General features: G+C 43.0%; 1 protein-coding gene across 1 annotated transcript in view; it reads left to right on the plus strand.

Annotated features, from left to right (window-relative positions):
• The window catches only part of PIWIL4 (piwi like RNA-mediated gene silencing 4), a 413,451-nt gene that overhangs the window by 335,741 nt on the left and 64,437 nt on the right, over positions 1-13,273 (plus strand). The window contains exons 17-18 of the mRNA XM_078655965.1: positions 1,552-1,622; positions 7,141-7,294. Coding sequence (XP_078512091.1) covers positions 1,552-1,622; positions 7,141-7,294 — 225 coding nt within the window. The remainder of the gene's footprint in view (positions 1-1,551; positions 1,623-7,140; positions 7,295-13,273) is intronic.

A 13,273-nucleotide genomic window follows, 5' to 3' on the forward strand; every position in this document is an offset into this window, starting at 1 on the left:
AGTTGTTTTTGTTTAAAGAAGTCTTGGGTTTCCAGATTATGTGTGGCTCATCCTTTAGCCTGTAAACAACCAAAGGGGGGAGTGAGAAGCTAAGAAGCTAAGAAGCTAAATAGGGGCAACCCTCAGTCTCCCTGAATATGTCCAATAACTGCACAAGAAAGGGTTAACCTATCAATCTGTGATTTCTTTAAGTTTAACACTGCACCTAATGTAGCTCATAGTTGTTAAAACCTCACTTTAAGATCATCAGTACGCTTACTCTCTACTCCATAGAATATATTATCAAAGAATCAACAAATTAGTGTAGTAAATCAAAAAAGTAAACGTAACAAAGTATTTGATGATTAAAAACAAAAAAACAGAAACAATGAAAAAGCCTAGTAAAAATGTAAATAAAAATTGCTAGCCATATATCTCTCAAAAGTAAAATCTCACTTAAAAACACTAAACATCTGAACTTCGTACCTTGAGGAGTACTGTGTCTAGGGTCTTGACCCATGATGCTTTTTGGTATGGAAAATGGTACATCCAAAACCCTAAGGAAAAATTAATTGTGCAAGCTTTCCCAGAAAGATGTTTGGCAACTGATAGCTTTAGGTCCTTTGTATGAGTATTGGGCTTGTGGTATATTCACAGAATCATCCATGACCTCTGACCCACAAGATGTTATCTAAATGAACAATATAAACCATGAATATATATTTTTTGTATGCAACATCGCTAGTGTGAATTTCTCTTCTTAAGCAAGTGATAATGTATCCGCAATCCCCCTTTGCAGTGTCGAAAATAGAAAAAGGTAGTAAAAGGATGATTATTGCCCTTTATTCTCCAGACTTGCAAACAGAATCACTCTAATCCCATCTCAGCCAATCTCCCTCAAAGAGAAGTGGTCTGGGAAGGGAAGAGAGCAAAGGTTTGCCTTACTGAAGAAGAGTTTCTTGAAGCAGCTGATTCACCCCATGCTCTGTAGGTACAGAGATGAGGAAGGAGAACTGGGAGTAATGAAGATCACCCTTAAGAAATCAGAGCATTACTTGCCATGAGCGGATGTATGAAACATTACAACGCATGCTTTTACATCGCATGCCTTTACAACGCAAGTATTACAACGCAGTCCATTACAACGCATAGTGCTTTGGGGTGCTGGATAGTGAATAGTTTAATTTACTATTCCAACTCCAGTCCCCGTGGACACTAGGGAAGGTTATTGGATAGTAAATTAACCTATTCCCTATCCTAGAGCGCCCCCCAGAGCAATGCGTTGTAATAGTTTGCGTTGTAATGGTTGCGTTGTAAAGGCTCTGCGATGTAAAAGTTGCGTTGTAAAGGTTGTTTACCGCCATGAGCATGTACACAGAGCCCCACAATTTGCATATACCTTTACCGAGTAACAAGATCTATAGTTCTCTTGCCAGTCCTAAAATGCCGCGTTTCAGGTGATTACCTTACTATTTTATTTGTGCAGTATCCTTAAAATGTTTTGAAGAAACAACCTTATTGATTTGATTACATATATGTAAAAGTTAAATTCTTTCTATATTCTCTTTGCAGATGGTTCTCCCGCTGCATTATTCAGAGTTCTAACACAGACATCGCAGATTGTTTAAAAGTCTGCATGAAAGGTACAGTATTCAAGTAAAACCATGCCTAGTCGGCTGATGATACACAATTCGTAGTGGCCATAATTACGTGGCCTGGATTAGGGAGAAAGAATGTATTTATTGCACCTGGTATGCACACGAAAAAAGAGTGTGTTTTTGGTTTCTAGATCTCCTTCTAACAAATCATAAGGAATTTTTTTATTTGATGAAACCTAACATCAATGTGGGAACAACATATAAGTGAGATTATGCAGAGGACAAATAGAATGTCCAAGTGGTTTCACACTTTCTCTTGGTATATTATTGGGAAGTACATGTGCATGCTCCTTACAGGATGTATGACGTTACATCGCGGTCACAGTGATCGCTCGCTGTAACATCGCATCTATGACATCGCCCCGTCCATTACATCGTGCACAAACACATCGCAGACTTTTGCAACGCGACTGCGTTGCTTCCCATTGGCCCGAACATCACCCCGCAGAACATCACATCGCAGTGCAAAACAACGCGGTTTACCTTATAACTTGCACACAGCTTGTCAGTGTTCGATACCAATCTCGAACCTTGTTTCCCAGCACCAAAGTCTGCCGCGCTAGCCGTCAGACCACATCCTCTCCCCTTTTGTCCGGCGCTGCAGTTTTCATGATACATATTATTTGCTTTCGGAACATCTATTTAAGTCGCCTGTCATCGAAACATATAACACGTCTGTCCATAAAACTTTCTCACAACTTATATTTGCTATCGATTTTTTATGGCCATAAAACGTGCACACAGCTTGTCAGTGCTCGATAATATTAAAGTCGCACCCTAACATATATTGATACTTTGGCATTGCTAGCGATACAGTAAAGTCGGCTGTCACCCAAACATCTATTCACACGTTGGCACGGACAGTTCAGGGAGGCTGTTGAAAATAGAGCCTGTAATTTCATAGCTGTGAGATATGCTGTATGGAGAATGCAAGTTTTGAAAACTTGAAGCATGCATTGCAGGGAGTACTGCAGCATTGCATAAAATTCTTGACAGCGAAGACAGTTTGAAGCTCCTGGTGCCAACTCTGTCTAACGATTAGCAATGATACCCCCACGTAGGTTTGGAAGCCCCTACAGAGCCAGATTATATGCCACCTTCCGTGACCAATGGTATTGAAGATTTGCAGTGTGGTGTGAAGCAGGGGTTCCTGATGAAGGCTCTGCAAGGTTTGCTGTATTGCTATTCGTATACTGCCATATGTAATGAACCTGCCTGTGGGAAGCCTGCACCGGACACTCACAGTTAGAAGTCCAGAAGGAGAACTTTTTGGAACAGATCTCCCTCATGGACAAACCGATGGTGTCACAGCATACAGGGTCGCAGAGGGAGTCAAGAATTCGAGCATGGTAAGTGCAGAGCATAAGTGGGTGCAGCCTTGATGCATTTTAAGGAGCTTCACAGATCGCTATGCACCACGTCCAAGAGGGAGGCACAGATGGTATGCCCTTTGATATAGGAAAATAGAGCAGTGTGTAATGCTATGGTTTATCTGGGCCGCTGTGATGCCCGTCTTAGCCAAGTAGTGTCCTGATAGCCGCCCACTAGGCGGGCCATTGCAACTGTGTCTTGCAATAATAGGCCCAAAAGTCAACATGCATCCGTTCATGCATCCATCCACCTCATCCATCATGCATCCACCCATCATTCATGCATCCATCCACCCACCCATCATTCATGCATCCATCCACCCAACAAGCATTCATGCATGCATCCATCCATCATTCAACATGCATCCATCCATGCATCCAACCACCACCCAGCCACCCACACATCATTCATGCACCCCCATCCATCCCTCCACCCATCCACCCATCCATCATGCATCCTTCATTCATTCATTCATTCATTCACCCATCCATCATGCATCGATGCATCCATCCAGCCATTCATCCACCATCCATCCCTCCACCCATCCATCATGCATCCTCCATTCATTCATGCATCTATTCATGCATCCATCCAGCCATCCATCCATCCACCCACCCATCCATCATGCATCCTTCATTCATGCATCCATCCAGCCATCCATCCATCCACCCACCCACCCACCCATCCATCATGCATTCACCCATCATTCATTCATGCATCCATCCACCCACTTGTGAGAGCCATCGTTTATCAAATATTTACATCTGCGACATTATCCACTGTTTATGAAATATTAGCATATAAAAACATAGCCACTGTTTCATACATATCCAACATAGCCACTATTTATTAAATATTAACATCTGCGCTGTAAATGACTTGGTAGGAGACTCGAACTTTGGTTGACAGCACCAAAGTCGGCAGAGCTAGCCGTCAGACCACATCGTCTTCCTGTCATCGATGCGTTATTAATAATCATGAAATCATTGCTTATTAAATATTGGCACCAGTTTCTTAAATATTTACATCTGCACGGCTGATGGCAAATGTTTCTGTTTATTAAATATTGGCACCTATTTACATATGCGAGGCTGAGCAAATGAATACGCTTTCGCATAGGCAGTGTATACCCACTGTTTATTAGCAAATGAATTCGCTTTCGCATAGGCAGTGTATACCCACTGTTTATTAGCAAATGAATTCGCTTTCGCATAGGCAGTGTATACCCACTGTTTACTAGCAAATGTATTCGCTTTCCCTGCGAGCCAATATTAACATCAGCGCTGTTTTACTGTCATCTGCTGTACCTTTTCTATTTACATACCTTGGCACACCTTGGCATCCCTAGCGATGTAATCGCTAGCGATGTCTATGCTATTGCGATGTAGTACCATGCGTCCGGATGACATGCGTTGTCATGCCGGCCGCGATGTAATGGTCGCGTTGCGATGGCAGCGCGATGCGATACATCCGATGTAACGGGTGTTCCCCTCCTTACAATATGGCCTTTGTGACCTGAAGGAATAGTATTTACCTTCCCCCTATGTTTATTCCATCTTCCTGCACCTCTAACTCCCAAACCAGTTGCTTTCCAGGTGAGATGGAGCCAGTCAGTCATCAGAGTAGCTTCATTAAAGAGCGGAACCTTTAACAGAGGCCCTAGTCTGGAAAAATCCTATGTCCAAGGATAGTCCACACTAAAAGGCATCAAGGACAAGGAGAGACGACAGAGCAGACATCCCTAATTGGATCCCAGTGTCAGGTCTGACCTCCCCAGTACACTCTATTATGAAGATGGTGTTCCCTGAGATGATCTAGATAGGAATTTTTCCAAGCAGTATGTCTTCCTCTTGGATTGATTTCTCCACTGGGGGAGAAGGGGGCCTTATAAAGGCCCTTCTTAAGGCTCTCATCCTGCTCTTCAAGGCTCCTGTCCACATGCACTGTAGTCCTGGATTCCTCATGCTGCCAGTCTGAAACCTCAATGGTTCTTAAGTAAACTGGAGTTCCCTGACATTGCTTTGCGATAACTGCCAAGTTTGCTCTGCTGTAAATTCTGCACTAAAATTCTATCATGCCTCCAGTCGCACATCATCAAGAGACTAAAGGCGTTCTGTTTTTCGTTTGCTTACCCACGGAGGAGTGGTCCACTCGGGGCTCTAGGAACCCTGATGCCCAGCGTGGGAAGGAACCCGGGCCTCTCTGGCCCTTTAAATCAATATTGTGCCCCGGGATCCATCTAGGCTCTGAAAATAATTGGGGCCTTGTTGGAGCCCTCAGGCTCTAGGAATAACGATGCCCAGGACGTTGGAGCGGACTGGCGCCCAGAACCAAGTCTGCCCACCATTGGAGCGGCCCACTGCAAGACGGGGCCGCTCTCATGGGCAAATAGACTTGTGCCTCGATCAGGCACACCACCTGATCTCGCTGCCCCCCCCGCCCTGCCTCACTCACCGGGGCATCCAGGGGCTGTACACGGCACTCTCCTCTTGAGTGTGGCGGGGGCCGGCTTCTCTTCTCGCCAGTACTCTGCCTCACTAGTGGCACAGTGGCTCCCTCCAGCTCACTGGAGCCCTGAGCAGCATCCGGACATCGCTCGGCCGGCTTCTTCCATTGCAGGCCTTCCCTTCCGTCCCGGAAACCCCGCCATCAAAGGCACAGACTTGCCTGCCTTCCGGGTCGCGCTGGGCAGCGGCCCGGGAGGGATTTGATGTGCAGCTTGAGTTGCGGTGGTGATTCCATTTCTTCTTGGGGCAAATGAGGGGTAGGCTCCCTCTGAATTGAAAATAGAAAGCGGGGTGGGCACCCGCGTAATTACAAAATAAAAATAAGGGCAAAGTCGCGGGGTGGGCACCTGCGCAATTTAAGTAAACATCGGCACGGCGGCCATAATGCAGGGTAGGCACCTGCTTAAGAGAAGCAACAGAAAACAAACGGACAAAATGCGGGGTGGGCACCTGTTCCCTTAAATAAAAGGGCAAGCGGCCATAAGGCAGGGTGGGCACCGGCAAGGACTGCTAAATGAAAGAAAAGGCGGACATAATGCATGGAAAGCAACCCAGGCACTTAAGGTACAGCAAAGTCTGCATAGAAGCGCTCCCAGGTGCTAGGTGTCCACAAAGTCCAGGGAAAGTCTTTCAGGGCGCAGGGGGGCAAAGGCTGGGCCCAGGGGCCAGCTCACAGGGCCCTCCAGCAGGGAGGCAGTCCCCAGTGGCGGTACCTCCTGGGGTCCAGCAGCAGCAGCAGGCCCCCCCACAAGTTAGGAGCAAGAGAGAACATTTCACATGGGGTCACAGCCCCTTCTTATACACCATTTCCCTTTGCCAGCGCCAGGATGCCTCTCGAGGTGATAGCGTGCTTTATAAGTGTAATAAATAAATAAAGTGCGCAGAAGCCAAAAACAACTAACACCAGGTCACATTTAAAAGCAAAAAGTTTAAGGGTGAACCTGCCAAAAAGGCCAAGTCCAACAGTTACCGAAAGTAACTAACTTGTTCTTCTAATGAATCAAATATCACAAATTAAATTCCATCTTAAATTCTGCACTAGCTGCCTGTCAGCAAGTGGATTATTTTTAAATTCCTTGTGCATAGCTGTCATGACTGTTGCTACTGCACTTGGCAAATATTGCTCCCTGAGGTATTGTACATACTAGGTGCAATAAATGCCTCTGCCCTTCTCCCATCCAGGCCACATAATTATGGCCACTGTCATAACAGTTTCAAATTTCACACACTCAGCACTTAACAGAGTCCCAGTTGGCATCTCCAAATTGTAAAACAGTGGTCTGATCTAGATTTCATGAAATTAATGTTGTAACAGGCTAAATGGTATACAAGAGTGATTTTACTTGTATGTTTTTTATTAGCTACTACAGCACTACGTTTTCTAAATATTTTGTTTATCCGAACTGCAATTTTAGTCAATTTTAGATCAATGTCTTCTGTTTCTTTGCATGGTCATGTTTGTATTCAGATGAATACTTTTCATTAAGAAGTAATCAGTTGATTATTAGTGTTTTTAGTATGAACATTTGATCATTTGCCTCAAACTGCCCTTTCTTGTCTCCAATTTTAATATCCATTCCAAAATGTATTTAAAAAATCCTCCATATTGTTAATTTTTATTGCAGGGGCAATTCAAAGGTGGCAAAAGTGCAACAATGATTTACCTGCTAGGATTGTCGTGTACCGTGATGGGGTCGGAGATGGTCAGCTGAGAATGGTGGTTGACTATGAAGTTCCACAGCTTTTGAATAGTTTCAAAGAAACCAGCATTGAATACAGGTACTTTTCACATTCCTTTTCCTTATTCACACTTTATATCACTCTCAAATACAACTTCTTTGAATTGCTAACTATTGAAAAATGGCTGAAAACATGTATGGACATTTTATTTTTCTTTATTATACAAACTTGTTTATGACAAGTTTGCGATACAAAAGCAAAAAGAAAAATATTGTTGTGTTTGGTATGCATTTTGTATCCATTGTGACTAGTAGACATGGCCAGAGTTAGAGTTCCTAAGATGAGGGAGAGGGGGCCCCAACTAGGGTGGCCAATTATTATATCCACTTTCCATGTTGTTAATGGTGCATGAAGATGCTCTTCGAGTTTCCCATGGATACACAGACTCACATGTATGTATGTCCTTCCTAGCTGTGTCTGAATGAGAGCTGGAGTTGAAAACAGGCATGTCTTTTCCGTAGCTCCTGCATCAACTATAACTTGGGTACTAGCGGGTGATGGCAGCTTCCCCTTTAACTTCTTCAACTAGGTGTCACAGGAGAACTAAGAATCAAAGTTACTCGCTTTCCGAAAGCGAGTGTGGTGGGTTGCAATTTCTGTACGTGCCCCTTCATTATTTTCATCTGTGCTCTTATTGCAGCTTTTGCCTTGTTCCCGCCCTCCTTCTTTGGACAGTTGCCTTAATTTTATGATAATTAGAGCAGTACATGCAGCTTGTGCGCCAGTGCTGAAAGTGAAGCCTATCTTTGGGGATAGGGAAGGATGGAAACTAGACCTACGGTGCCTAAGGAATGGCAGGCTTCAAACTGTACATTCAGGAAAATGTGGGTACATGGGAGTCAGTGGTCATATTATGGGAGGCCTATAAAGCAGTTCTGCGGGGTCAGTCCATGTTGCTGATAGCAGGAGAAACAAGCATTTGCAATGCAATCGGTCTCGATTTTGGGACCTTGCATGTATTTAGCTATGCAGCGCAATAGCCTGGGTGCTGAAACATCTACTGTTCTTGAACATGGAGGGAAAGTAAGCACCAAACTGACACACCAGGTATGGGAATATATGGAGAGAAATGGTGCCTTTCAGCTGGAAATAGTATAGTAGAAAGCTCTGTTTTTAATATAAAATCAGGGCCTTCTGTGGTCATAACACTGAAAATACAAGATATGAAAAAATATCATTGTCTATGGGTGGTCGTGGAAGACAATTTCTCTGGACTGGAATCTAGAGAATGCTAAAGTGATTCTCATATTTTACTGACCTCTGCTGTTAGTTTTCTATCAAGAAAGTTAAATAGAGGCAGTTGCCAGAAAAATTTAAAAAAGAAAGTCCCTAAGCACAAAGCAATTCCGGTATTGTACTGACCTCTACTGGTCGTTTTCTATCAAGACAGTTAAATAGAGGCAGTTAAACAAGCAGAAAGCAATTCTGGTATTTTACTGACCCCCTAGTTGTCTGGAAGGGTCAACCAAACAGTTTGGCAGCTTTTATGGGATGGGGGACGGTGAAGATAGCGCTCACCAAACTCAAAATGGGATGGTTTGATGGTGACCTTGCCCTTCCTGTTGTGAAGAAGTACATTTGGGCCTCCCAACTGATACTTATTAATGAGTGGGCCTTCACCTGCCAAAAAGAGCCCTCAATCATGGTGGATCATAGGGCATTGTGTACTCGGGGCTACCAGAATGCATTACGATCCAGGAGGGGGTGCAGTTCTCTTCCGGCTTTGACGAGGGTTATGGCCTCCATCTCGTGGGTGGGTAATAGGTTACTATATGCTAGGTTGGCTGGGAAGGCTCACAACGATGACACCACTATGGGACTGCGATATGCTGGCTGAGGTGGGGAGACTCCGAGGCTTCTCTAGTTGGGACTTGATCGTAATTTTCACTTTCGGAGATCTGTGGAAGTGGGAGTGTCTCTGGCCTCCCAGGAGCCATTATGGGACGGGTATGAGATGGCACCCACAGACGTTTTTCGGTACCACCAGCTGCGTCACGCACTGATTATTCACATGGACCAGGCCCTGGAGGATGCCTCGCCACTAGAGGATAATTGTTGACAGAACCAATGCACATAAAGCGATCTCCCTAACTCCTTATTAAAATTAAAAGAGGCCGGTATAGGGGAACTAGGGTAGGAGGAATGGGAAGAGGCGATTGGATCACCCAGAGAAGTGGCCATTAGAGCGCCTTTCTGGCTGGCATAGTTGCGTATCTAGCAAGTCCAGTAGGGGATGTGGGCTGCAGAAGGGTTTTCTGCATACCCTTTTGGACTGTCCATGGTTGGAGGGCTTTTGGACGGGGGAAAAGGAGAATCTCCAGCAAGGGGCTAGCCTATACACAGAAACCTCAGTCAAGACTATTGTATTTAACGTTAGTGGGGAAGAGATTCCCAGCAAATATCCCACCTTGGGGTTTGCAGTGAATAAGCTTAATGTGGTTTGCAAGTGGGGAGTGACTGATCCACTCAGTGTGGCGCAATGGCAAATGGACATGGATTGGTGCAGGGCGGGAGAACGGCAGGTTTATGAAGGTAGGGGATGCCCCCATAAGTGGGAGAAGGTATGGAGACTGTGAGAAAGCTGTCTGCCTCACTGATGGCCTGTTGGGACTGGAGTAACTATGTCTACAGGGCTGAACATCTTGGGTGACGTGTACCCTTTGTCTGTGAGGGGGGACTTTCGAGTTGGAGGGCAATACCGGGTAGTTTAACTGCTATGCTGTTGTTATCCTGCGAGATACATTGTACTGACAGTGGTTTTGGTTGTGTGTTTCTACAAAATTAAATTATATTTTTTTTAAATAAGCCCTACAAGTGGAGAGAAAGGTAAACATTTCCTTTTACTAGATGTCTCAATACGGGTGAAGCTCGTGTATTTCTACTACTTACCGTGGCAGCTGTTTCAACTAGGGTATACACCACGTGCATGCAACTTGTTCTACACTGTCAGATGATTACAGCAAGGCTTAGTGAACAGATGCTAAATATAAGAAAACCAAGCATTCTCCTAGGCCTTAAAATAGAGTCCTTGTAATAAAGAAATTCATGTAAAAGTTAGGGCCTGCAATCTAAGCAGTCGATTGGTCAGATACTCTACTTTAATTCCCACCTTTCATTTTATGCTTTGTTAATTTCTGGTTTCTCCTGTTAAACACCAGCAATATTGAAGTGTTCCTTTTCAGGAGGCTTCCATGTGAACCAGAAGAACCTACAGAGTAGGTATCTATAGCTCAGATGAGTTGTTAAAAATGACACCTACTTTGTGCAGATAAAGGTGCTACACTTCGTGGCTTTATAAGAGCACCGAAAATAGATAAATCAACCAACATTATTAGATGTGTCAAACGTGCCACAGAAATGTTGTTCTAAATCATCTTGTGGTATGGACGAATAAAAGAACATAACTAGGTTTCCTGAATCAAAGAAGGGTAGTATTTGAATTGCATATTCCAGAGGCAATCATTTATTTAATTTTTTTGAAATGTTGGAACCCCAGATCATTAGCGAGACATACAGTGCCTGGCCAGCACAAATCTATCCCTCAATATTTATAACATCTCCTATTTGTAGATAAATGCAAGGCTATATTCGCAATGATAAATGAAAACTAAGTGCTTATTATCCAATGTTGATGGCTCAGTGTACAACCATATACTAGGGCTGAAAATAAAAAGTACAATTTGTCCATTTGTGGACTTTTTCTTTGTGTAATTTCTGAAAAGGGTGAAACGGTTTCTTGTACATCATGATGCAATCCTGTTACTTTCGCCCGTAGCCGAAGGCTGACGCGGATCTTCCAAAGAATGTTGAGTTGAACTTGCTGATGGCAGAAGGGCCATTGATGACAGTGACTGGGCTTGTAGGACATCTTATAGAACAACACTGGCTGAACTTGACATCATGGGTTGGGTTGTTGGCATTAAAACTTGAGGGCGCTCATATTGGGTCGCAGCATCAAGGGAATCCAAGACTGCAGAAGCGGTCTGAGTCTTGCCAGAGCAGGTGATGGAACAGGTGTTAAAGGAGCTAGTATCTCATTATATACTGTATCTTTTAGAATCAAGAGCTGCATGGCAGTGCAGTATGATTACTGTAGTCTTATTGATCAAATCACATCTCTCATATTGAATGCAACTATTAGTGACAACTCCAATGGAACATCCAAACAGGTAGTATTAAAAGAAACAGTTCGTTAACCAAAACCAATGTTTCACTCGAGGTGTTTGGAACTTGCAAAATGATAAAGTCCACTTTGAAGTTATTGCATTCAATACTTCTTCTCCGAGGAAAAATAACATATTTTCATGGCATTGCTGTTCAGTTAGACCGATGTGATTTCTACTCGCCTGGGGATTCATGCTTATCTTATTTCTTTACTAGAAGAAAAAGGAGAATTACACAACCAAATAACAATTTTGTATTTGAAAATCAAATCCTTTCTAGAAACCTGAAACCAGTGAGCGGAAAAATGAAGGACTCAGTCCACAAATTACTTTATAATCAGTCAGTAAGTCAAATGCAGAGTTTTAGAAGACTTTAGGGTTTGTTGAGTAAAAATTAGTATGCAACAGTTCAGCGAAAATGGATGGAAACTGCATCCGCAAGAGTATTTGGATTTCAGATGCAAAATGGTCTGTCTGCAAGGCAAAGGTTTCTGCTGCTGATGGTTAAGATATCTCTTTCTGTTTTAATATTTCAACAAGCATATTTAAATTATCAAAGTACATACTTACAATACTTAATTTTACGCATGAAACACTTCAAAAAACGTTCTTCAAGGAGGATACAATGTAATACCACAACATCTCACAGTTTTCAGAATAGTTAACACGTAGGTGAATCCAGATATCATGCCACAACAGCTGTTATGTGTTCTTATTCGGGCCAAATTTTGAGGGGTGTGGGGTTAGGATTGAAATGCAACCATGTGACCAGCAATTTGCAGGCAAAACCTGCCTTCATAGTGCTACAATCTCCGTGCAGAGTGAAGGAATCTTAGAGAAGTGAGCTTCCTAGAGGATAGGAGCATCCAGATGTCTTTCGGAATGTTGGCTAGTCTTTTATCCAACAAACGGGAATTTCCATTCATGATAAAAGGAGGCATCATGTATTTATTCAATACCATCCCAATCGTGTATGTTTTTGGCAGTCTCAGAAATGAAAGGCAGTAATTTGCAAGGAGAGTATTCCATGTAAGAGCCAGGTAATGTGTGGATCTTCTGCCGATAAAATGTGTTGCTTTCGATTTCCTCATTGCTTGAATTTGGCCAATCTTTTCTGGGTTGATGTCAAATTGGAAGGATCAAACGCAGCACTCCCGTGTATCAGCTGCCGGGGCAATTTGCTAACTTTAGAGGTTTGTAATGCTTTAATTGTACTCATCTGAGCTCGTACTTGTAAAAGACCCAATTGTTTTTTGAGTTGATGAAATTATGGTGGACATTGTGTATACTAAATTTTGAAAGAGTCTGAAAGCCATTATTGATAACTTTAAATGTGAACTGCATTATTTTGTCAGTTTTCCCAGTTCTATCTGCAGCTTCCCTTTCTGAATATGCCTATTCTTCTTTAGTAGTAGCATGTATTAGAGTGAACACAAATCATTTATTTTTTACTGGATGGGGATCCATTAGATAAACATTGGATTCCATATCTTCTCTCATTTTATACAGGTGTTCTTTAATAACAGTTAAAGTAGAATGAGTTAATCATCGCTAGCAGAATTCACCCATGCTATATGTGGTTACTGATATGGCATTACATGTATATTGGGTATCTGGACTGTTTGCTAAGGGACCAGTAGCTTTAGAAAGGAACTGATTCATGCATACATCAGTATTTATTGGCCATAGAGCAAACCCATCTGTACCTAATGCAGTCATATTATAAGTCCTATTTGAATTATAGTATACAATTCAGCATCATTAATATTTTTTGCCTCCAACCTGGAAACTGTGTCAAAATATTGTTTGCAAATGATGGTGTTTTTAAATCTTTAGTGGATGCAAACCCCATGCA

The sequence above is a fragment of the Lissotriton helveticus genome, chromosome 8 (assembly GCF_964261635.1).
Source record: "Lissotriton helveticus chromosome 8, aLisHel1.1, whole genome shotgun sequence".
NCBI classification, from domain to species: Eukaryota; Metazoa; Chordata; class Amphibia; order Caudata; family Salamandridae; genus Lissotriton; species Lissotriton helveticus.